General features: G+C 39.4%; 2 protein-coding genes across 5 annotated transcripts; one reads left to right on the top strand and one right to left on the bottom strand.

Moving 5' to 3' along the window:
• Nucleotides 1-6112: 6112 nt before the first annotated feature.
• On the bottom strand, nt 6113-11704 carry zgc:136930 (uncharacterized protein LOC563946 homolog). 4 transcript variants are annotated; one of them, XM_058395823.1, is made up of 10 exons: nt 10899-11704; nt 10691-10751; nt 10519-10614; nt 10234-10413; nt 9981-10106; nt 8499-8719; nt 8329-8366; nt 7526-7606; nt 6375-6424; nt 6113-6251 (listed from the first exon to the last, which is right to left on the bottom strand). In XM_058395823.1, exons 1-9 carry the CDS (start codon nt 11639-11641, stop codon nt 6378-6380), a joined length of 1593 nt encoding a protein of 530 aa, XP_058251806.1. In that variant the 5' UTR covers nt 11642-11704; the 3' UTR covers nt 6113-6251; nt 6375-6377. The 4 variants fall into 4 exon arrangements, with proteins under 4 accessions (XP_058251806.1, XP_058251805.1, XP_058251808.1 ...); XM_058395822.1 differs by having other exon boundaries at nt 6386-6424; XM_058395825.1 differs by lacking the exon at nt 7526-7606.
• Nucleotides 11705-15611: 3907 nt separating this feature from the next.
• bfsp2 (beaded filament structural protein 2, phakinin) lies at nt 15612-21810 on the top strand. Its single transcript, XM_058394177.1, has 8 exons — nt 15612-18169; nt 18501-18583; nt 18696-18852; nt 19001-19162; nt 19403-19531; nt 19682-19917; nt 20612-20688; nt 21439-21810. The coding sequence occupies exons 1-8, from the start codon at nt 17741-17743 to the stop codon at nt 21474-21476; spliced, it is 1311 nt and encodes a 436-aa protein (XP_058250160.1). The 5' UTR covers nt 15612-17740; the 3' UTR covers nt 21477-21810.
• Nucleotides 21811-25483: the final 3673 nt, after the last annotated feature.

Genomic DNA, 25483 nt, shown 5'->3' with positions numbered 1-25483 from the left:
TCATTTCCTGTAGTAGTCGCATCGTGAACTTACAGAACCTACTCTGTGTAATCAAATGAATAATTACTGAGCCAAAGCAGGGGATTAACCCAGCATTATGTTAAGAGCAGGGACCCTAATAAATATTTATCTAATTCATATCTAAGTGGTTTAGTATGATTGGTAATAGTATTATCTGTACACAGCGGATGTTATTAGTTATCAGTTTTGATCCTCACTGTAGAAGCATAGCAAGTGTGCATATATTATTATTTTAACTGATGACTAATGAGGTTTTAATGATTCCATATGGATCAGCAGAAGCATCGAAATTTGGATTGAAATCTGATTCATTATAAATCATTAGATGTTTAAAGCCTCGGGTTAATCAGGCTTCGTGTATCTGAGCCTACTTGTTGTTGTTGTCGATCTTTCGGCTGCTCCCTACGTGCATGAGCGGTCGCCACAGCGGACCAACTGGTCCGCACAACAACTTGGCACAGGTTTTACGCCGGATGCCCTTCCCGACGCAACCCTCCCATTTTATCTGGGTTTGGGACCACCACTGCATCCAGTGGCTGGGGTACTATTACTGAATAAATCATAATACTGAAACAAAGCGTAATGTAGTTCAGAGAGGAAGGAATTCTGGGAAAGTCTGGGTCTGTTTGTGGTGTCCTGAAATTTTAAGAAAATTTACACTTAAATTCTTAAAAATGCTTGGGGCATGATTTAGCTCCCCACTTAGAATCTATTTTCTTAAAAAAAATAACCAGATGATTGCATTATTTCCAATCCAAATGATCTTTTATTAACAGGTCCTGTATTAACCTCAGTGGCTTTTAACTTCTCGACGAACTCAGAGAGAGAGAGAAAGAGAGAAGCGTTACCTTTGACCTCTTGTGTTTTGTTGATGTCCGTGTCTTTTGACGTATTGTTTTCACAGTGTTGCATGGAACAACCAAAAAAAATACGTGTAATCGTCTCTTTTGTCTTCTCCTTTTCTTGTTGTTCATTTCTGTAGTCAGTCACGCGCACACACACACGCGTACACACACATGTGGTGTCCTACGGTCACAGATTCCCTTATATGAAAGTATTCACCCATGCATAGGAGAGTTCTTCTAGAAAGTAAAAGATCATAGCTTTGTCTTAAGCTCAGTTTATAGTTTTAGAACGCTGGGGAAAAAAATCTGATATTTCATAAATCAAAAACTATCTGAGTCTAGTTCCTCTATAAAAGCTGTTTTGCATTTAAGACATCCTGTTTTTCATTTCACCTTCTAAACTCGTCTAGACTCATATCACATATTTTTTGTCTGCTTTATGTCACATCCTGAGTTGTTGCATTAGTTCCCCCCAAATATTATGTTTTGCAAGGTTCAAGCAACAAAATATTCTATACAGCAACATACCTGAATGTAGAGCAAATAAAGTGAAAGTTCAAACCAAACTACTCAAATTTAGCATCTGGAAAACACTGCTGCTGTCCACTGAAGGTTTCATTTCACTGACCCCCTTTTCGATAATGTCCCAGTTCAACACACAGTCAACCTTTTTTTTTTGGCCTGCCATGAGCTAAACAGGAAGGAACACAGGTGGCACCTCTCACATTCTGAATTACAGCATTAAAAACCTCAGGATATAACATATCAACAAAGAGAGAATCAAATAGTTTATTTAGGAACTAATCTGTTATGATGACTCATATGTGCATGACATCCCGCTTTGCTTCTGAGGAGCTCTGAGGTCAGAGACAAGCAGTTGGTCTGAAACAAACATAAACGCTCCTGAACATCTTGCGGTTTTCTCTTTCTTTTGCACAATGCACATTAAAGAAGGAACTGAGTGAGGGGCAGGGTGTGTTCATACTTTTGCAACCGCTCACCTTTTGCTCTTTTTGTTTAGCCTACAGATGTTGGATTATGTAGAAACCATTTGTTCTATATTTCTATGCTTATTAGGATGTGGACACCCCTTATATTGAGAGAGAGTTCAGGAGTTTTAGCTACACACATCAGGTGCATAGAATCAAGCACAGAGATATGCAGTCTCCATAGAGAAACACTTGGCCTCCATCATGCGTGCGTGGAGTTTGCATGTTCTCCCCATGCTTCGGGGGCTGCTTCAGGGTTTCCTTCCCCTGTCTAAAGACATGTAGACTCTCAAACTTGGCATCTCAAACTTGTCCATAGTGTTAGAGCTTTTGTCCTTAGCTTTGTGTTGCTCTGTAGCTCTAGGTTAAATGTAGCACCAGAGTCCTGGAGAAACGTTATCTTATTTCACTGTGTACTGCATCAGCTATATAAGGTTGAAATGACAGTAAAAACGTCTTGACTCGACTTGACTTGAGTATGTGTACGATTGTGCCCTGAGTCTCCTGGGATAGGCTCCAGTTTCCCTAAGTCCTAGTAGGATAAAAGAAGGGATGGATGGATAGATCTGTCCAGTCTACTACAAGTGGTGCTATAGTGAAATGTATGTGTGTCACAATATTCTTAAATGGGCTTCAATTAATAGAAGACAAAGGATTAAATTTTGGGGGGAAAAAAGCACAAATGAGTGTAATGGCCAGATGTTCACAAACGTTTGGCCATCTTGTATTCTGTATGTGTATGTATAATCCTTGCTGAAACCTAAAGGGCACTGTGGAGAATTTCATAGGAAAAATACATAAAGGTTAAGCATTGTAGTCATCTCCAGAAGATAATATCGAAGAGACACTAAAGGCCAAGTCACTAGAAAGTAAAGTTGTCTGTACTGAGAAAAAATTGATTCACTTTTCTCTTGTTTGGCAAGATTTGTCTTTAATCTTGCAGTTTGCACAAGGTTGCATAAATACACTTTATGTGAATAGTTCTTTGTTGTCTTTTGTAGCTCAGTGTCTTGTATAGCACCAGGATCCTGGAGGAACATTGTTTGATTTCATTATATACTCCATCAGCTATATATGGGCAAAACAACAAAAAAAACCCTCAACTTGACTCGACTTACCAGTAGAATTCAGTCAGGTTGCTATACCAGCTGCTGTTGAAGTCCCTAGAAGACAATAGAATCTGTTGAAATTAAGGGACTTTCAGAAGTGGGTTATCAGCTTGCAGACAAACCCCAAACACCGCAGACAGTGTCCGTATGTCAGTAACTCTCCCTCTAGCAAACTAGCCACAAGGGCAGCATTTCTTTTACTATACTAAAATACCGCATTAGATTAATAAGAATATGGATCTTCAACTAGAACTACTCTCCTGGTTATGCAACTGTACATTTTGATGCAGTACACAGTTATAGACAGGTTTTCCATAATCACACTATCCAGTGTCACCTAGATAACTTTTGAATCTAGTTCCTCTCAAGGGTTCTTCCTCACATCATCTCAGGGAGTTTTTCTTTGCCGTTATCTCCTGTGGCTTGCTTATTATGCATATATTTAAGTTTATCATTTATATCCTGAATTTATATATTCCCGTAAAGCTGCTTTGTGACAAAAAAAAAGCGATAATAAGAAATAAGAATTGAATTGAATTGAATTGAATGGGATTAGACCCATATACCAGAAATGGATTGACAAAAAAAGTCTTCGGCTCAAATGACACGAAATCCTCTTCATGGAACAAAATGTGTCTGTGTAACAATCTGAGATGCAAGGTGTTTTCTGGTAAAGTCTGCTAAACCAATACCAAGACCTATACATAAATAGTAACGGCATCTTTTTATTCTGGAACATTTGCATGTCAGTGTTGAATTCCTATTTCAGCAGTGCAGTGATTGTATCTGACCACATACACTCTCCATTTCATTACCTGTGTGTCATACCTACACACTTTACCAACTGCCTAGCTTTCTTCTAGTTTTATCTTCATTGTGCAGTCAAACCGAAATCATCTTTTAGCCATTTAGTGGCTGGTTACTTGCATGCATCTACCGTTGGAGGTTTAGTCTGCATCTGAAATCAGCTTTACCTGATTGGGCAGAACTGAGCAGATACACTGGATGGAGCTAAATACATTACTAAGCCTAGTGTTGCTGAGATGACAGTATGCAACACCCCAGTAGTTTGTTAAACAAGCCTTTTTTGATTGTTTGTTTTTTATTAAAAAAAAAAAGAAGTCAGGTTTCTGTTCACAGCTTGTGAGACCATGACAAAGGTAAAGACTCTCACAGGTAAAGCGTCAGACTTGACAAGAAGGCTGCTAGACACTCTGCTTTTCACACCATTTTTTGTGTCTCTAGACTGTTTAGTCGTTTTACTGTGCTGTAATGTATATGTAAAAAAAACCCTCTTTCTTAAAAGAATGGCAGAGATTTAATGTGCTGTAATGTATATGTGACAAATGAAGGCTATTTCAATCACATTGGCCTACAGTTTTTTATCTGCAGATTTCTCCAGATTCTCCAAGGTAAACATTGTCCCTTATAGTGCCATGAGTGCAGCAGGCATTTCCCGAGCACCTTTTGTGTCAGTCCTAAAGTCAGTTCTCATGACATCAAAAGAAAATATAAATGAAAAATAAATGAAATATTGTATATATACAAAATGTATTCCGAAATAAAAATACAGTGCTAGCGAACTAAGAACCATATTGCACATGGTATGATGGTATGATATTGCACGTATAATAAGAATGAATAAAATAATGCAAATCTAAATAATAAGCAGAACTAACCTACTAATCTGATTTGTGTTAAATAATTATGCACAACCCCTGAAACGCTTATACCACTCATTTATACCATTCAGTCACATGATGTTTTCACAACAGTTTGTGGTCATCGAGTCGGTGATGAAGTGATAGTAGAGTGGAAAAAAACAACATTAAATATAGAACAAGTTGTGAGTTTGTGAGCAGACTTCCTCTTCTTCTTGTGGTGAGAACACCTCAGAGTTCAGGTGCATTATGTTTTTCTTTAAAGTGGATTTGAAAAGGGAACTTCATTTGCAATGTGTTTGAGTGCACAGTCAATTCATATAAACTGAACTAGAGGTGTCACAGAAAATAAGTCAGAAGGAAACATCAAGGAGATAGAGTGATGTAGATAAGGTCATTATGAAAAACACGGCAAGGTTCATATTACAAAATACCATAGACAAGCAGGATTTGGAACAGCTAAATCACAGTGATAACAAATTACTAATATTGCATGATTGCATGATATAGATCCACCCAGAAATCAGATCATGCTGCTTTGTTATGGTACTTAATGATCTAGTATTGAATAGGTGTGAAATGGAATGACACTGAATGTGTCCCTGTAGTGCTTCAAATACATCCGGAAATGCTTTTATATTTTGTGATAGTTCTTCAAGAGTGCCTTGTTTGACTTGAGCAGTTGAACTGCCCACAGTTCTTCCCGAAAAACCCTCCAGCTCCTGCACATTCTTTCTTTGAGGAGACTTTTAAATTATTAACATTTTCAGGATTCAGCAGAGGGGATGCAAACTTATGACCTCAACTGTAACACAGAAACCCCCCAGATAGATCCTGGCCAAAAGTTTTGGGACATCTGCCTTTACATGTACATGAATTTAATATGGAGTTGGCCCTCCCTTTGCAGCTATAACAGCTTCATCTCTTCTGGGAAGGCATTCTGGGAATTTTTGACCGTTCCTCTAGAAGTGCATTTGTGAGGTCTGACACTGATGTTGGACAAGAAGGTCTGGCTCGCAGTCTCCACTCTAATTCATCTCAAAGGTGTTCTATCAGGTTGAGGTCAGGACTCTGTGCAGGATAGTCAAGTTCCTCCACACCAAACTCTCTCATCCATGTCTTTATGGACCTTGCTTTGTGCACTGGTGTGCAGTCATGTTGGAACAGGAAGGGGTCATCCTCAAACTGTTCCCACAAAGTTGAGCATGAAATTGTCCAAAAGGTCTTGGTATGCTGAAGCATTAAGAGTGGGCCAAGCCCAACCCCGAAAAACAACACCTGAAATCAATGGTGTAGATAGATAGATAGATAGATAGATAGATAGATAGATAGATAGATAGATAGATAGATAGATAGATAGATAGATAGATAGATAGATAGATAGATAGATAGATAGATAGATAGATAGATAGATAGATAGATAGATAGATAAATTAAGCCACTGTAACCACCTAGTATGGATCCAAAAGAACAAAGAAACAAGAGAGTATATTTGGAATGCAGCTTTATTGGAATAACAGTGAAGGGAGTTTGTATGTCCGTGAAACAAACTCTCAGTCAATCTGTCCTTTAGCATTCAAGAGGATTCGGTGTCTGCATCACTGATGACTGAAGTCTCTGTGTGCTCTATTGTTGAGATAGAGAAGAGAGAAAAGGGTCACATCCTGACAGATCAGCATTACAAAATGAAATATGCTGCATATGATTTTGAGAACAGCAGTGAAGCAAAATAACAATATGAATGTGTACCTCTTACGAACCTGTGATTATCTCTTTGACTTGAATTCCACCTCCACCAGCTGGAATGCAAAAAAATGGACAGAAATTTAAGTTTTTGTTCAAAACACAAGTGGTACAAACCATCCTGACCAACTGCATTCTGTGCTACCTTGTATTTACTAACTAACTTGACCTAGCTTAATATTACTCACTAACTCATTCTGAATGTTCTTAATCTTTTTGTCAGTATAACCCACTTTCACAACCGCATACCTCCCACCCAGACTGCTGGATCGATAAAGATTAATAACAACTTCAATGTTTGTGATTACTGACTCGGTGGAATGGTTAGACATGCACAGGAGGATGTGAGGTGGTTCAGTCACGGCAAGGAAATGACACAAACCATTTTTATATATGAGTCTGGTTCTATACTGGTGCTTGTTCTTGACAAGAAAGCCTTATTAGAAGAAATGTCTTATTAGCAGTTAAACCACAACTTGCTAAGTCCCTATGACTCTTTCAGTGGTTCGTGAGTATTTTATACACTTTTTCATAATAAGGTTTCCTGTGACCCCCTGCTACTGACCCTCAGTTAAGAACCGCTGCTATAAACAATGACAAGGACAGAAGCAGTGCTGCAGATGAACACTTTACTGTCTTTTCCAGTAGACATGTTGGTTTTTGCTTGTTATCTGTTAAAAAGCCCCTGCCTAGCATCTAGCGCTGTATATTTCATGTTAGGCAAAACTAGTATATCATCCAGTTCCTTTTACTTCAGTACATCTATTTGTATTTAACACACTGTATGAACACAATACCTTCAATGTGCTAAGTGAAGTGAGCACACAGAGAAACTGTCACATGTGAGAGCACTTCAGTTCTACAAGCACTGAGCACTGACACACAAGCACTTCCTATCCAAGTGCAATCCATGGCATCTTGCATTCATTTTTAATGCCCACACTCTGATCCTGGTGTGCAGGCAGATAAATAAAGTGTCCCATGACTCCCTCGATTGCTTACTGAGTAGGTTACTCATTTCATTAAAAGTCTTTATTGACACATACCTCAAACCAAATTCATTTCTTTTCATGGTACTGATGCTCCGCCAACTGGAACCATAGCTGAAGTCATCAAATGTCATATATTATATAGGCATGGTGTTAAAGAGGACTTGCCTTTGCGGATGTATCTAGTGTGTATTTCCATGGAGACTTGGGGTGAGTCCTGGGGCGTGCTGGTTTTGGGCGGGGCACTCCCTACAAGACGGAAAAGTGTAGGTAAGAGAGGGCCACCCCCACCCCCACGCCCCAGGACCCTCGTCCCTTTTGTCCACTTTACTATGTAGGTGAAGAAACGTCTACAAAGTCGTACATTTAAACATAATACAAAGGCAAAAGCTGAAAATCTCTCACTCTCTCTCTCTCTCTCTACTGTGTGTTTGTGTGTAAGATGGCTTTTTTAATGAATTTTTGGGCCCAATGCATTATGGAATGATTCTTGGGCCCAAATGAATAAAGTCTAGAGTACTCTATTAATTCTTACAAACGTTTGGCTCCTAGTGGCTAAGACTAAGTATGAGTCGTAGGTAAATAAACTAGTTGTAGGTCACACTCATAAACCGTGTTGTGTTATCAACAATTGATTTGCATCTCTATCAGTGATGCAGTCAGCTAAAATGTTGCTTCTCATGTGACTGTTATACCCAGGATCCTGATTGCTGGCTTAATTTGAAAAGATGAATTAAGCTTAGATTTTTCCCCCCTGGTTTCCATTGCTGTGGGGGATATGACTATTAGCAGGAAGCTGGAGAGGGTGTACATAATTATATTGTATCTACCACAAAGGTTTGTAGTCAGTCATAATATTTTTCATCCAACAACACCTGAGTCTGGTTACCTAGTTTTTATATAACACAAGGAAGTGTTGTCTAACTAATCTGATATTTTGTGGCAATGATTTAGACAGTAAATGCTCTTACCTGAGAAAGTGTAGGATGTCTCTGTAAATTCAGGCAGTCTAACAAAAGAAAATAAAGAGAGTGGTTTAATGCCAAACCTCAGAGTAACAAATGATAAATCTTCCACAATCCTCTATTGTGGAGGCAAATTTATTGGTCTTGTGTTATGAGTCAATTAGAACAAGGCTCACTTGAAGTCATCTCCCTCCAGGAGCTTTCTGTAGGTGGCAATTTCCACATCTAGGGCAAGTTTGACGTCAAGCAGCTCTTGGTAGGCCAGAATCTGTTTGTGAAGGTCAGCTTTAGCTGCCTCGATGGCAGACGTGAGGCTGGCGATTTGGGCCTGGTATTCAGCCACACCTACACTGGACTGGGCATTAGCCTCTGCAAGGCCCTGCTCCAGGGCCATGTTCTGGGAAAACATTATTCTTTTACTTTCAATTCAAAGTCATGGTGGATGCCTTGAGAACGCTGACATGAATCAAACCAGTTGAGTACTGAGAAATTCATTCCAGACATCTTTGTTATAGTGTGAATTAACCTGCCGGAAAGTCCCTAACTTCTCAACATTTTTTTTTTTTCACAAGGTATAATTGAGCAATGATGCAGTTAAAATGTTTATGAGATTCAGTTGTACTTTCTCTGAGAGAGTTCACTGTGAGAACATAGCTCTGTTTGTCTTGTGGTACTGACTTTAAAACCACTTCCTGTGCCTTCTGTTTCCTGCACTGCTTAACTGTGATTTATGGTAACATCACTAATCGATAAGAGTTAAGCTGTGCTCTCTAATGTGTGTTGTATCTTGGACTAATAACTGCATGAAACATGCCAGAAAGCAGTTACTTCCTATTATGTTGGTTTACAGACATGCTTTCATTCTTATTAATCCCCAGAAAGTAAAAATCCCCAAGAAAACAGGAAATGATGTTTACAGGGCAGGGGATAACCAAGCTTACTTAGTAACTAGAGGGATTTCTGGCTGATTCAGAAGACTCTGATTAGAGTTTATCTATTACAACACAAAAGCCATCAGAATTCTGAATGACCAAGTCACCAGTGATGGTAGAGCTCAAGGAGAATACATTATATTTCATAAAATGTTATTAACTACATTGCACTTGTTATGTGTATCAGAATCAGTAAGAACGATTAAAATCTCCTCTGTAAATGTACTGTAAATCTTAGGCAGATATATTTTATTTATTTTGAACCCCTGTATTACTGCTGGTTAGACGTCAGAAATCAAATCACTGTAGAATGGCTGTTGGTGCCACATGTATTTTGGAAACTGCTGATCTCCTGGGATTTTCACTCAGTTTCACTCTCACTGTAGAAAATCCCAGGAGATCAGCAGTTTCTAAACTAATCAAAGCAGTCCATCTGGCACCAGTAATCGTGCTGTCGTGAGTGTATCAGGTGTATATCAGATTTTACTCATGATTCAGACATACTACTGAGATACATGAAGTAAATCTAAATATTCTACAAAAATGATTGATTTAATGATATTACATTGATTGCATTTCCATGATGTTATGCATTATCAGGTGCTATTGCTCACTAAAGTTTAATGTAATCTTTCATAATGTATTCATTTTATAAAAGGAAAAGGATTACAAAATTGCATCTTTGGTAGTAGTACAGTCAGAAACACTGCATGTATTCAAACTTACTTGTGTGAGAAGACCCTGTAACTCTAACCCGAGCGTCTGAAGCTCCTTCCTGGCTGCTGCAATCTCCGCTTTGGCTGATGATACAGCCTCTGTGCTCTTCACGTTGGCAGTCTGCATTTCATCCATCTGAGAAAGGGAGAGAGAATATCGCTTCATTTCTGGGCTCCAAACTGATTTAATTCTGATCGTCATGTAGGAAGTAATAGAAAATAAAGTGTAGTATTACACATAAAGGAATTTGTTATATGCTCGCCTTGAGTTTGTAGTAGGCTTCGGCTTCCTCTCTGTGCTTCTGGACAGATTTCTCATACTCCATTCGCATCTTGTTGAGTGCTGAGGAGATGTCAAAGGACTTGCCAGTGTCCACTTCAATCATGGAGACAGAAGTGTCCATGGTGGTTGTGCCCAGTTTGGACTGCAGAGAAAAGAGCTCCTGCAGAGAGATGTACAATGGGTAGAGATTTATTATATATTAAAACTATAGATAGAAAATACAATTAAAGTCTCAATTAATGGTAAACATTTTGGTCTAAAGTACTTCTTCCTGTGTTTTGTTGACAAAGTCCAGTTCGTTTTTAAGGCTGGACCTCTTGGCATCCAATTCAATTCTCAGATCAGATGCTGCTTCAATATCCTAAAGACAGAAATAAAGATAAATAAAGATAACTGTGCTCACAATAAGGCAAATTATTCACATTTGTTCCCCTTACCTTTTTCATGCTAGCAATGTCAGACTCAAGCTGGAACCTGACCCCTTGTTCAAAGTCAAGCCTTTAAAAAAATGTACAATAAGATTGTTTTTGAGAAACACATAATAAGAGAGAAAATCTAAATATAATATACAAAAACACTAGGAAAAAAACACTATGCAATGCATTTAACATTTTTTGTTCTTTATAAGCAGACTGAAATACATACTTGGCTTTAAGCTCATGGGCGGTGCCACGCACATTGTCAAGGTCTATCTCCAGTTTGATGGTGTCAAGCGTGAGGTTCTGCAGAGTGGTGCGATACTCATTCAACTGGGTCTCATATTCCACCGTAGTAGTGGCTGACGATTCTGGGCACATATCAGTTCCGCCGGTCAGTTGGGACAGCTTAGCCTCCAGTGCAGCGTTCTCCTGCTGCAGTGCTCGCACTTTGGTCATGTAGGCAGAGAATCGGTCATTCAGAAGGGACAGCGTGGTTTTCTCAGCCGCACGAGATAGGATAGGAGCCAAGGTCGGGACCATAGCAGAACCAGCAGCCAGGGCAGCACCTGCGGTCAAGCCACCAGATGCAATGGTGCGACCCATGGCAAATGCTGGGCTTGCGACTAGTGCTCCACCACCTCCGCCACCACCCAGTGCCAACCCTGCACCACCTGCACCGTAGCCCAGACCAAGTCCAGACCCCAGCCCAAGTCCGGAGCCCAGACCAAGTCCGGAGCCCAGACCAATTCCAGAGCCCAGACCAATTCCAGAGCCTAGACCAATTCCTGAGCCCAAACCAATTCCAGAGCTCAAACCAAGAACAGCTCCACCCCCAAAGCCAGCACCAGCCCCAGCACCAGTGCTCAGACCATACCCCAGGCCTGCTCCAGCTCCACCAAGCCCTATTCTGGCTCCACCACCCCCAACTGATGAGACACCAGACACCCTGGAAGAGTATGAGACCGACATTTTAGATAGCTGTGGATCACTGGAGCAAGCACGATGTGAAGGAAATGGTGAATACAAGAATACAGGGAGGTTGCAAAGGTTTATATAGAGGCAGTATTGAATAGGGAAAAGGAGGAGCACTAATCTGTAGCATGCTCCAGGGCTTGATGCTAAGCTTTCTGTGCCACCTCCACATTCCATGGGCTTTGAATTTCCCTGAGGAAAGAGTCTATGCTTTATCACTCTTAAGATTAATTATGCACATGAACCTAGTCACGCATACTTGATTTTTCTATCAAACTGATGCTTAAGACAGTATTGGTTTCTGAATCTATTTTTTCAATGGGAATTTTCCTTACATAAATTTGACAGCCATCTAAAAGTGTCTTTAAACAGTTAAGCATTCTTGAATGGGTTAAATTTTGAGCTATTTCTGCTAGGAAAAAATAACCCCCAGTGATCAGATTGCACATGAAGTTCCTCAAACTATTCATTCAAATGAGACACAAACCTGTAGCTGTCTAGCTGTTTTTTGTGAATCTGCAAACTAGCCACTTTTTTTAATGCAGCACCTAAACAGAGTGCACAAACAGTTGCACTTCATAAAAGAACTGGCTTTTGTTGAGATCTGCTGATCTCAACAGAGTTGTTCATAAAATCTGGAATTTGACAGGTTCTGCCTGGTCTTGAAATCCTAAAGGAGAGATTTGAGGAGCTTTTGCTGCCTGAAGCATTGGCATTACCTCTCTATCAGGTGAGGCATAGCGTCTCTCCTGTCAAAAATCTGGGACCCTGCCAAAGGTATTATTACATAAGTATGGAGCAAAATCAGCAACTCTATTCAATGAAATGCCACTGCTTCCATTTTGATATGTGTCCACTTCTTAAAGTTACACCATAAAAATACGTTTTGATCTTCTGATTAATTTGCAGCACTGATTATAAAGAAATAGTGGTTTTCTGCACCTTTTAAATCTGCCAGGTGTCTACCATTTTTAATAGGAGTTGCTTTCATAACACAAACAACAGTGTGTAATGTAGAGGGAAAAATCTGTTCTGCTGGAGAAGAGTGAAGGTGTTGGATTTTAAACACGTGGAATGAAACTGTACATTCAAAAAACAGTATTCAAAATGGATTAAAATGGTACAAGGTTAAGACTTCTAGTTAGCAAACGGACAAGTTTGCTAACCGAGCTGACAACAGCTGGTAAATGATTGAGTATACATCATGTTCTAAATGGAAAGTATCATCTGCAACTTCGCATGTCATGCTAACTTTATTTATAATATCATACTTATACTGAAAATTACCCACCTGAATATTCTAAGTAACTTAGAATACCCTTAGATTGTTTTTTTTTTTTTTTTTTTTTTTTGGTGGTGGACAAGAGCGGAAGCCATTGCGGTCTTCTATGAATATCATGGTGTGCATTCTGACATGGTTTTATTTTTTGATCTGCTAAAGTTGTAAAGAGTGGTTAAAGAGGTTAATAGGTGGTTCAAATGTCCTGTACCCTTCCTGTCATCTCAAACTAGTTTTCACTTCCTTATCAACACAGCTTTTCCAGCTGAGGAACTGCCACTCGGTGGATGTTTTGTTTTGTTTTGTTTTGTTTTTCATACCATTCCGTGTAAAGTGCTGTGTAGGAAACGGAGCAATTTCTGAAGAGAATGTCACATTCTCTTAGAAAACAAATACTTAATGAATACAACAGTGAAGACATGGTGAACCTTGCTTCTGTAGAATCATCAAGTGCTTTCAAAAGCAGAAGGAAATGAGTGAAAATGGTTCAAATTGTTGTTTTTTCGATGTGAAAGCTTGCACAGAATTTAGTGCATGATGTTTGCTGATCAGTCATCTATCTCATTTTGCCCTACAGCTTTCAGTACAGTGTGGGTGCTGCCACAGATCTGAACATGTTGCTGTAAGCAGTGCCACATCAGCAAGTACCACCTGCAAGGCAATGCAACTAGAACAGGTACTGTGCCAGAACTTGCACTTGGAGATGATTGTAGATACCTTAAGAAATGCTGTGCCTCGGCAAGCAGCAATGGAATTAGCTTTCTAGTTGGCGTGTAGAGCGTAACACAGTATCAGAGGTAGCAACATGCAAAACAAAGACAAACAACCATGCTCTTTTGTTTAGAATGTCAATATGTATTTTAAGTAATATGTTCACTCTTTCAACTAAAGCGGTAGCCATATACACTACCTAGCCATATACACTACATATACATGAAATTAACATCAGGAAAGACCATGGAATTAGAAGATGTGTCCAAACTTTTGACTGGTAGTGTATATGAAAACATGCAGTATGATATTCAGTGGTTGTTGAAAAAAGAACCAAGCACAACAAAACCATCACTAATAGCTGTACGAAAAATACATAGACTGGTATTAAGAAACGCAGAAAGGCTTGGGCTGATTTCCCTTTAGCCCAGACTGTACATTTGTCACTATCAGATAAATACACAGAGTGAAATGCCTCTAAGATTTGTGTGCATGTTTTCTTTTGTTTTTTCAGCCCATGTTGCTGACACAACCATGCATGTGAAGTACACTATGTGGCCAAAAGTATGTGGACACCTGATCATCACACTAATATGTGCTTTCCCCTTAATTTTGTTGCCAGAAAACTGGAAGCACGCAGAATTTTCTAGATTGTATTTGTGTGCTGTAGCATTACAATTCCTCCTCACTGGAGCTAAAAGGTCCAAATATGTTCCAGCATGACAGTGTTCCTCTGCACAGCTCTGTGAGCTCCATGAAGACATAGTTTGTGAAGGTTGGAAGAACTCGAGGATCCTGCACAGATCCTAGACCTCAACCCCCAATAAACACCTTTGGAATGAACTGGAACAATGACTGCACACCAGACCTTTTCATCCAATATTGATCTCACTAATGCTCTTTTGACTGAATGAGCACAGCCACATTCTAGTGGAAGTGGAAATCCTTACCAGTAGAGTGATGCTTAATAAAACAGCAATCATGGATGAGGTGTTCAGGTGTTGACAAACATTTGGCCTTATAGTGTGGCATGTATGGACTGAACATGTAAAAGTGTAAAATGAGAGGCTCCCACCAGTTCTACATCCGCTGTATATTCATCTGTTTCTATCATTCGTCTACTTTCATTTTTGAAGCTATACAGTAACAGCCAACGAAGGTTTCAGACTGACACTAGACTCAACCATGTCTGAAACCAAGCTAAGTTAGCAACAGTCTTCCTTTCTCATGGGAAAGAGTGAGAGTCATTACTGCTGCACAGGAAAACATGACTTAGTAACGATTCTTTGAGGGATGTTAAGCATAACAAACAGAAAAACATTATTTCTCATCACAAACTGACAAAAACCTCAGTATACTTTTAGATGATGTGGGAGATATATGTGTCTACCACAGGCCCCTCTCATAAAAAGAGCACAATGTGAAAAAAATAGCAGGATGAAATGTCACCTGAAACCCATGACTGATAACAGAAAACCTCAATTCGTCATTTGTCTTGACTTGTGTCCAGCGTTCCCAGGGTAGTATCTGTGTCCACCGTTGAAATCAAAGCATCTGAAATCAATATTATTTGGCCAGCATAAATGGCTCAACTATGATTTTAATGTAAAATAGTTCAGCTGTAACTAACATAACAACATATTTTCATCTTCAGTAACCACTTTACTCTGATCTTCCTCAATCCAATACCTACCCTGGTCACAATTCATCATTTAGATTGCCCATTCTGCCTATGTAAATATAATGAAACCCTGAGAACATCATGCAAACATACACAGAACCTTCACCGAAGCTAAGGACTGAACCAGTGGTCCTGAGGCATGAGGTAGCAACACTACCCTCTCTGCCAGCATGCATGAAGGTACAGCTATTTATAGATTTATGGATAGTCTGTTTTTACTATTAGCAGAGCAATAATAAACCTTTTTACCAGTACACTAGCGTTTCATTCCTGCTGGTGGAACGGAAATAAAACTGATGGAACATTTTCAGTAGAAGATAAATGAAATATATTATGGTCACAAGTCTGATATAAAATGAGTCAGGACACTGTTAACTTTCAGTGTGAGATATTTTACCTCTGTTCTGATAACCTTAGACAGAATTGCAGAGGTTGTAGATAGCGGCTTCAGATTTTAGGTGCTTATGAACAAGAACTCGAAAGCATCTCAGACTGTAGAAATGGGTTGGATATTTAATTCAATTCAATTTTATTTGTATAGCGCTTCTAACAGTGCTTAATAGTGCTTTGTCTCAAAGCAGCTTTGGGGAAATATAGAATAAAATGACAAAGTTTAAAATTAAATTAATATTCAGCCCTAATGAGCAAGCCTGAGGTAATGCTGGTGAAGAAAAACTCTGTGAGATGATATGAGGAAGAAACCTTGAGAGGAACCAAGAAAAGGAAATCAATCCTCACTTGGGTGACACCAGAAATGTGAGTTCATTATACACTAATTCCTTCCTGCCGCAGTCTTTAAAAGTTAACTGATGAAGACTTGAGTGCAAAACTGGCCATCACAACAGCAGTTTAAGTTTAGGTTCAGTCCCAAGGGTTGACATCCTGTCTACGTGGAGCCATCCCCAGGAGCAGTGAGCACCAACAAGTGACAAGATTCCAACTAGATGTATTGCATCAGGATGGATCAGGTAGGGAAAAGAAGGGGTAACACTGGGAACTGATGACTGGGAGCTTGGGAGTAGCATGTATAGCTCAACAGAAAGAGAGAGAGAGAGAGAAATAAGTGTTTATGTTTACTTACAATCAACTCTGCATTCTCTTCTGCTTTTAGAATAGAAACTTATTTAGCTATTTTTAAAATGTGCTTAGGTCAGTGGTTGTGCATATTCTATCATGGGGAGTCCAGGAAAATTTTCCCAAGAGACCACAGAAATGCGTACATATGCACAGTTCTCTTCTCATTCGTCACACTTCTCAGACCACAATGGTTTTGGGCTACCTACATAAACTATTTGACTTTTTCTCTTATCACAATAGCCCTTTTCCCTAACCACATTTGTTTCCACAAGGTTTTGGAGTGATCTGAGATCACAAGATCACAAGTCATGATCAGGGTTGTTCCTAAAAGTTTCCTGAACATTTCTAGAGAACTATAAAAAACGTTGAAATGACTTAAAGGGTGAAATCCACTTCTTAGGTATGGCACTAGGGCGTATAGTTATATAAGATAGATTTTATGATAATAAAATGAGTAATAATGTGAAATTTAATGACTTTATTTAAAACAACCAATGCTGGAAAAAGCTTAAATAGTTTTTTTTCCCCCAAGATTCAGAAAGGGAAGCCGGTTCATCACAGAGTACCATGTACACAAATTTATACACTAGGGCAATTTTGTCTGGGGAAATTTAGTTTAGCCAGTCTGCCTACCTGCATGTTTTGGACAGTGAGAGAGAAAATCTGAAAATCTGAAACTGGAGAATCTAAAGGAAACCCAGGGGAATAAGTGAAATTCTGCACAGACAATAACCTGAGCTCAGGAACTACCACAGACAGTAATACTACCCACTACACCATCGACACCAAAATTAAAGTGCATTATGAGCAAGAACAAGTAAGTGAAATTATACTTTCTAATACTTATGTCATGCTAAAAAGGATGAGTCATTTAGCTTGGGTATAGGTCATGTGTTGCTCACTGGCCCTGTATGTGATGTGTGATGTGTTGCACAATACTCTCAGACACACATACACACACACACACACGCACGCACGCACACACACGTACGCACATCCAAAGCATGCGATATGATGATTGCACAGTTTTCACCTATATTTATTTATCCCTGGTTGAAGCATGTGTTTAAGCATGTGTCCTGGATTTGTCATGGGGTCTGTAGAGCTTTCCTGAGAAAGACACAATGCTTAGGCAGCCAAAAATCATTCAGCCTGTATGGACAAAGAATGCAGGCCGCCGTTACAATGGTGCCGAAACAAAGGCTCTGCTTTCCAGAAGCCCAGGCCATCATAAAGAGGCATGTGACAGAAGCTGTTGCTGTTTTGCTAAGTCAGAAAGAAGTGGTGTGCTTTGCAGCAATGCCTCTGAGTGAGTAGTTGGTCTGTCAGATACCAAACCGGGAAAGAAATGCCTCTACCAAGACGCCGATCGTCCATCCTGGGCCAGGCTAATGCAGAATGGGCAGGAAATGTGACCCGAGTGAGCACAGGCAGTACCACAACTCCTCGGGGCACGTTCATGGGCTCAGCATCGTCCGACAGCACCAGCTGCCTGGGTGCCCGTGTGTCGCGCAGGGCACTGGGCATCAGCAGCATCTTTATGCAACGCCTGCGCAGCACCAGTGCCCCTGTGCTGCCCAAGCATGCAGAAAGGGGTCACCTGTTGGGTTCTGATGGATTTAACAGCTGTCTGCTAGAGTACCGTGAAAAGGTACATACACTTGAGCAACTCAATCAGCAGCTGGAAGAACAGATCCATAACTACCTGGATCGCAAGGCCTCCAGCGCCAAGATGTGGTCCTCACTGAAGCAGGGATGGGAGGACATCTACAGACAGGTGGGCAGAACTGCAAATCATGAGTGAAATCATTTTAATTATTATGTGCAGATGTGGAGTATCAAGGTTTGATTGAACATTTCTCTAGAGGTTTCATCTGATCTTATAAAGCCATAAAGACGCTCAAGTGAGTGAAATGTCAAGTCATGTGGCCTCGAATTATTGTTGTAAGAATATTGTGCTGTGGATCAATAAGGCTATGGTAGTTGTTGGAAATGTTTGGCATTCTATATCGCTGTTCTTCTCTGCTATATCTGAGCACAAAAGTTACATCTTTCAAAGGTAAGATGAAGGAAAAGTATCAGTTTAATAAACACTTGCCATGTGCCAGGTGAGCGAGGCCATCCTGGACAATGCTCGATTTGTGCTTCAGACAGAGAACATCCAGGCCAGTGCTGAAGATCTTAAAGAAAGGTATGTGGGGTTTAGAAAGACAGACTAAAGAAATCCTGGAGCTACAGTCATCTGAACTTTCTTATAAAATCAGAAATTTCTAAAACCTCACAATCTTCATGTGATTATTCAGGTGTGAACATGAGCAGCCTTTCCGTAAAGCCATAGAGGAGGAGATCAACTCCCTCTATAAGGTGATTGATAATGCCAACTTTACCAAGGGGGACCTGGAGAACCAGATCGACAGCATGAATGCTGAGCTTCTAGACCTGACCAAATCTCATGAAGAGGTAAGATTTCAGACAGTGCATGTGCCGGGCTACAGCAAAACATTAGTTTTGTTTTTTATTTGGCTCCAATTTTGATTTCAAAAACCTGTGCACTGGAATCACTTTAAAAGAGCAACCATCACAAACGCTAACATTTTGTCCTTTGTAGGATGTGAGACAGCTCTATAGCCAGCTGGCTAGCCATGAGGTTGAGAAACCTGATCTACCTACTGAGACCAGTTTGGAACAGATATTGACTTTAATCCACTCCCACTGGGAAAAGGTCATCGAGAAGACACGGGCCGAGACCGATGCATACCTAGAGTGCAAGGTGAAGTAAAAAGATCTGAAATGCTACTCACAGGGGGAAAAAAAACACAGATGCATGTTTAGCTATGATAATGATCACTGTGACCAAGAAAGGGCAAATGGGTTTTCAAAATAGATCTACACATGTACTAAATAATTAACTCCTGAAAGTACATTTATTTCAATTGTACCACAACAAATAGAGATGGGCCACTTTTCCCTTGTATCATTCTTAACACGATAACCCTGTGTGTGTCTGTAGAAGGTGGACAGTGGAGACAAAAAGCTGAGTCAGGAGGAAAAAGAGCTGGAGAGTCTGAAGACAGAATGTACTGATGCAAATTCAAAGATCCAGAGCCTGCATGCTGAAACAGAGTCTATGAGAGCACTGGTATGAATCTTCATTTCCACTCACATCTCTCTCTTCATCAGCTGTTTATTTAAACAAAAGCTATCTGAGAATTGTCTTCCAAAAGGTCGCTCTGTTTATTGATTACTGGCCCATTTCAGGTGTACCATTGATCTATGTTCCTACTTACAGAAACGAGGCCTGGAGAACTCCCTGAATGATGCAAAGCATTGGCATGATATTGAGCTTCAGAACTTGGGCTCGGTCATTGGGAAGCTGGAGTCTGAGCTCGCTGATGTGCGTGGAGATATCGAGCAGCAACAGCGCGACTATGAGACACTGCTCAACAACAAAAAGAGGCTTGAAATGGAGATTGAAATGTACCATGGGATTTTGGATGGAGAAGAGAACAGATTCCATCCACCGTTGTAAGTTTCTGGGCTATTCGTCTCAGTTAGAGACAGTTCACCCATGTCACTGTCACTGTCTCATAGCATCTAGTGTCTCGCACCATCTCATAGTGTCTCGAACCGTACAGCATCTATCCTCTAATTCCATCCTGTTATCACAGCCTATAATATATACAGAATTACATATAGTTGCAGTTTGTCCAAGGTTCCTTCACTGGAACAAAATTTACTAAACTGACAAAATCATGGAGTGGTACAGTAGTGGAGCAGGTAGCTAAGTCCTAACTGCTCTAGGGTTCCTGGTTCAATCCTCAGCTTTGATTGTTCTCCCTATGTTTGCATGGGTTTTCTGTGGGTTCCAAAGAATCTCTCAGAAACACGCCAGCAGATGGAGAGATTATGCAAAATTGCTCCAGTTGTGAATGTGTGTGTGATGTCATGTAATACACTGACATCCCATCCATGAGGTATTCTTAACACCACCCTGACCAGGATAAAGCGATTCATAAAGATGAATTCCTTTCACACTTTTTCAAAACTTGTTATAAAGTGAAGCATCCTTTCAGACTTTCCTTATTCCTAACTCCAAGTTAACGGAGTCACAGTGATGTGCCAGTGCTGTAAATCTGGCTAAGACTGGTTTGTTTCTAGACACTGTGTTCCACAATGAGAAATACTGCATGTTATATTGTGCTTGTGTCTCCCCCTACAGGTCCTCGTACGGTAGTGCAGAAGCTGAAGGAAGAACCCAACGTTCTCCTGAACAGCAGAAAGCTACAGATACTGATGGTAATATTGAGGCAATGTATCAAATATAGCTAACAGTACAATCTTAGAAAAAAAAGGTTGAACCTTCAATTTAATTCTTACACCTTCAATGTGAAATGAAGCTGTAAGGTAAAAAAAATAATCAGAACCTGTTTTCAGAGAAAAAAGGACAAATAAATAACCTACGCTAACACATTTTTAAAGATACCTTTGATTTTATAACACCACTTAGTATTTGGGGGTAAAAATAAATATAATAACTGCTTAAAATTCACAAAAAAAATTCTTCACATGATGTTTATAGTGAATAGAAAGAATTGCAGTAAACTGGGCTATGAAGAAAAGACAGGTCTATTTATTCAGACCATTACAGTTTCCCTTAAACTCCATAAATAAATAAATAAATAAATAAATAAATAAAGAGAAGCCAAAAAAAATAATATTTTGAATTTATGAACTTTCAGTAATTAGTCATTAACTTCTAAGTTAGTGGTCCACTTCATATTCCTGGCAGTGTGTTTCTACAGAAATGTGTATATGTTTATTTCAGAGCTAATAAATTGAATGTGTAACATTATTTATGTAACACTGTGTTAAATATGTTAACTTTTTGGTGCAAATCTAATACAACAATATATATTTATATGGTTTAAAAAAATAAATATTACACAGAATTATGAAACATTAATTATGAAATATTCTTATATTCTCTCAGGTTGTTTTTCTTACATTTTTTTTTTGTGGTCATTTTGTTTTATTATTTTCTCACAGGTTCTGCAGTGAATGAGGAGACTAAGGCCAAAACATGAAAGATTTGCCTTCATAAGCCTGGCTTACTTCAGACTGATGGAAGATTTTCCAACTACGTATACAATTTTCACTTGTATCAGTGACCCTTTTGCTCCATGGTTTGCATAGATTACATACTTTACAAGCTGAGAGTTATACAATGACATAACAATAAACCACATGGCTGTAAGATCACTTTTTCAAGTCACAATGCAAAACATGCCTCGCATTTAATTGTATACACACTACATGTTTTGAACATTTTCTCAGAAAGTAAGCAAAACCTCTCACTCTAAAATAACACCCCTTAAACACAGTGTTTTTGCACTGGGAGAGGAAAAAAAGAGTCCTGAGTGAAAAATGACTGGTCAGGGTGGGCTGAGAGAATAATTGCCTTGATTGTCTCAGCCCACACCTCCACGCATCATAATAACACTCCATGGTCGTAATGACATAGCTGCGAGCCAGCCACTCGGACGTCAGTCCGTAATCCATGTCATTACTCGACAGTTTAGGAAATCCACAAATTACAGGTGCAGTAATGCTTTGGTTGCAATGAAAAAAAAAACACCACAGCACTTTTTGTGAATAGAAAGACAAGAAACAGGCATGTTTTATTCAACAAAGCTGTAGCTGTATACATAGAAAATATTCCAAGTAAAAAAAAAGTTATAAAATAGAATCAACATATTGTTTTGGGGTTTTTTTTGTCCTCTAGGGTTAGTTACTGCTGGGGTCTGGTTGGGTCTCCTATGACAGAGAAGCAGCCAGGACAGAAACGTTCAGGTGTTTTTGAGATGATGGGGGTCTCCCTTCTCAGCCGGACACCCACAGACTGAGCTATCCCATTCTGTGGAAGACGAAACGCAGTATTTTATATAAGAGCAGGCTTCTATCCTACTCCCAAAATAGCTTTCTTACATCTATTTGCTGATTTGCTAATTCCATCAGGTTCACTCTTAATATGGAACAGGTCCAGGTCAAAAGCCATTATTAACAGGTTCATCCACGTCACTTCAAGTTTAGAAACCCATATTTCTGATTAATATAAATTAAAACCAAGAGAATAAATTCTCAGGCTTTTCATGAGCTAGATCCTGAAGCCTGTATTTAGCCTCATTCAGCATCAGCACTCATTTCATCTAGCTAAGCTGACTTCCTTCTCTAAGGAACTCCTTTTTTTACAAGCTTACTAATTCAGTTTCGATTACTAGTTAACGTCGCGAGACTCATGTCAAAATCATTTTCATTTAAAAGAAATATAAACATCATCATCTGTCAGACTCACCTGAGACTCATCTAAAGGTCCTGTCTCCAAAGCTTCTGTCTGGATTTCTGGCTGAAGTGTCTAAAAGATTGAGAGTTCAGATCATGTCACCTCATATTACTGGCTTTTCATAAAGTAGTCCTTTTTTTTTTTGCTAGATTATTAAACATATTAGCAGAATGGATTTTTACTGGGAAAGCAATTCAATTATAATAATTAAGGAACATCCATATATACACATGAATCAAAATGAAATAAATCATCGTACCAGCTGAAGCCTGTCCATGGGCCCGGCTAGTGAAGAGCTTTGGAACAGAGCGATCAGAAGCAGAAGGATCAGCACAGCTCCTTTCATCCTGGCTGTTCGTTTGGTCTACCTTAAGTCGTGGTGCTGATGTTATATCTGTTCCTGCGCATATGTATACACCCACTGACAGCAGGGCGAGACTTACCGCCGCTCTAATGTCACTCCTGCGTCACTTGGGCTTAGAGTCCAGTCCATGAGATGAATAACTGATGAAAGACTTGGACAGACAAACCACATCTCTAAACGTTTGTTTCTAAGGGTGCGCAAAATATCTACATATCACAGAGGGTTGCAAATATGCAAATGAGACTGCTTACAAAGCACTTTTTTAATTTATCTATTTATTTATTATTTACTTTGGGGGATGTGGTAGCTTAGTGGTTAAGGTGTTGGACTAAGGTTGTGAGTAAGGGTGTCTGCCAGAAATGTGACATACATTATAGCCCAGTGAAATTCTTTTCTTTGCATCTCCCAGCTTGTCAGGAAGTTGGGGTCAGAGCACAGGGTCAGCCATGATACACCATCCCTTTAGCACAGAGGGTTAGGGGCCTTGCTCAAGAACCCAACAGTTGCAGCTTGGCGGTGCTGGAGCTTGAACGCCAATAATAAATACACTTTAGCCATTTTTTTTAGTCGCCTGTCCAATCTCAGATTGTGATCATGTTCCATGTTTGATCCACGTAGATATTTAAGTTTTGGGACATGTTTGTTATTATATCATATGTTTATTAAGTGCTTAAATTGTATATAAGTGCAAAAGTCTGCATTTAGTGTATTAGAGTTGACTTGTGTTCATTAGGGTTGCCAGGTGCTCAGGTTTGATGTGGACAGAAACTTTGGTGGAGTAGGAAAATGCCATTCTAGCTCTATCATTGTCATTCTCTCTCTCTTTAAGGCTTTTCACTCGTCATGTTATCGTCATTCTAAACCCAGCTTTTAACCCCCGGTTGTAATCCACTTGTAATTTTGAAGCGAAGTTGTCATTGCTTTTCGCAAGGGTTTATGCAGCGCTTTACTGAATCCGGGTTAACAGTGCTTTTGTGGTGCCAAAAGTGTACATTGTGAAACAATGCGTGTTCGGCTTTGCTCTGGCGTACTGTATATTTCAACAGTCACATGAGATTAGAGAGACCAGGCATAACATTATGACCACCTGCCTAATATTGAGTTGGTCCCCCCTTTTTCTGCCAAAACAGCCCTGACCCATCGAGGCATGGACTACACTAGATCCCTGAAGGTGTGCTGTGGTATCTGGCATCAAGATGTTAGCAGCAGATCCTTTAAGTCCTGTAAGATAGATACTGACCACTGCAGACCGGGAACACCCCACAAGAGCTGCAGTTTTGGAGATGCTCTGATCCAGTCGTTTTTTTTTTTTTTCCTCTTATTTGGCAGAAAACTAATTTATTAGAAATGTATTAAATTCCGGAGTTGATTCATCAGTCATTCGAGGCGAATCATTCTCTTCACCCTCGATTTAATGCTGTGTGTTTTGGCTATATTGTAAAAGTCTAATGCGTTTACCAGAGTAGAAATATAATTTTTAAAAAAAGAAAAAAGACTACACGAAGAATACTGATCATATAAAATCAGAAGCAACCAGATGTTTTGGTCATTAACCGGTTTACTTATACAAGTTAATGTGAATTATGCGGTTTGGGACACGGCCCTGAATTGGCTCTGAATGTGTGCACTTGCAGCTCAACATTATTAAACAGTATTTTTCTAACAGAAAGGATGCAGTTTCAAAACCTTACATTGTGTAGCTTTACATTTCTGGCATTTGGCAGACACCCTTATCCACAGCGATCTCGCTTTTTTATACAGCCGAGCAATTGAGGGTTAAGCGCCTTGCTCAGGGGCCCAGCAGGGGTAACGTTGTGGACCTGGGGTTTGAACTCACACCTTCTGATCAGTAGTCTAACACCATAATCACTAAGCTACCACACTGTGTTGTGATGTTATGCTGTCAACCAAACACACTTTAAACTGTGAGCATGAATTCAAAAAAGACAAAACATTTGTTCGTTAAAAAAAAAATAACATGATTTATTTCAGGACATTTACAAAACGATGCCCGTGACGTGAAAAAGACTCACAAATTTCAGTCACTGATTTGGATATCCTTCAGTCGAAACAGAAACGGTGTTAGCAGACTGGCTGTCTCTGTCTCCCAACTACACAAGCTCAAGCTCTCCCATCTCAAACAGAGGTAGCTAAAGATGATCAGACAGACGGCAAGACTAGAGATTCACTAGGCCATTACGAACCTCTGCTTTATTTATATATATATATATATATATATATATATAGTGTATATATATATATATATATATATATATATATATATATATATATATATATATATATATATACACATTATATATATTATATATATAACACTATATAATCTATAAACTTGATTCTCAATGTTAAGATAGTTTACTGAAGTC

Source organism: Hemibagrus wyckioides, linkage group LG07, assembly GCF_019097595.1.
Source record: "Hemibagrus wyckioides isolate EC202008001 linkage group LG07, SWU_Hwy_1.0, whole genome shotgun sequence".
In the NCBI taxonomy this organism is placed as follows: Eukaryota; Metazoa; Chordata; class Actinopteri; order Siluriformes; family Bagridae; genus Hemibagrus; species Hemibagrus wyckioides.
The sequence above is the reverse complement of the archived record's forward strand: the minus strand, read 5'-3'. Positions and strand labels throughout refer to the sequence as shown.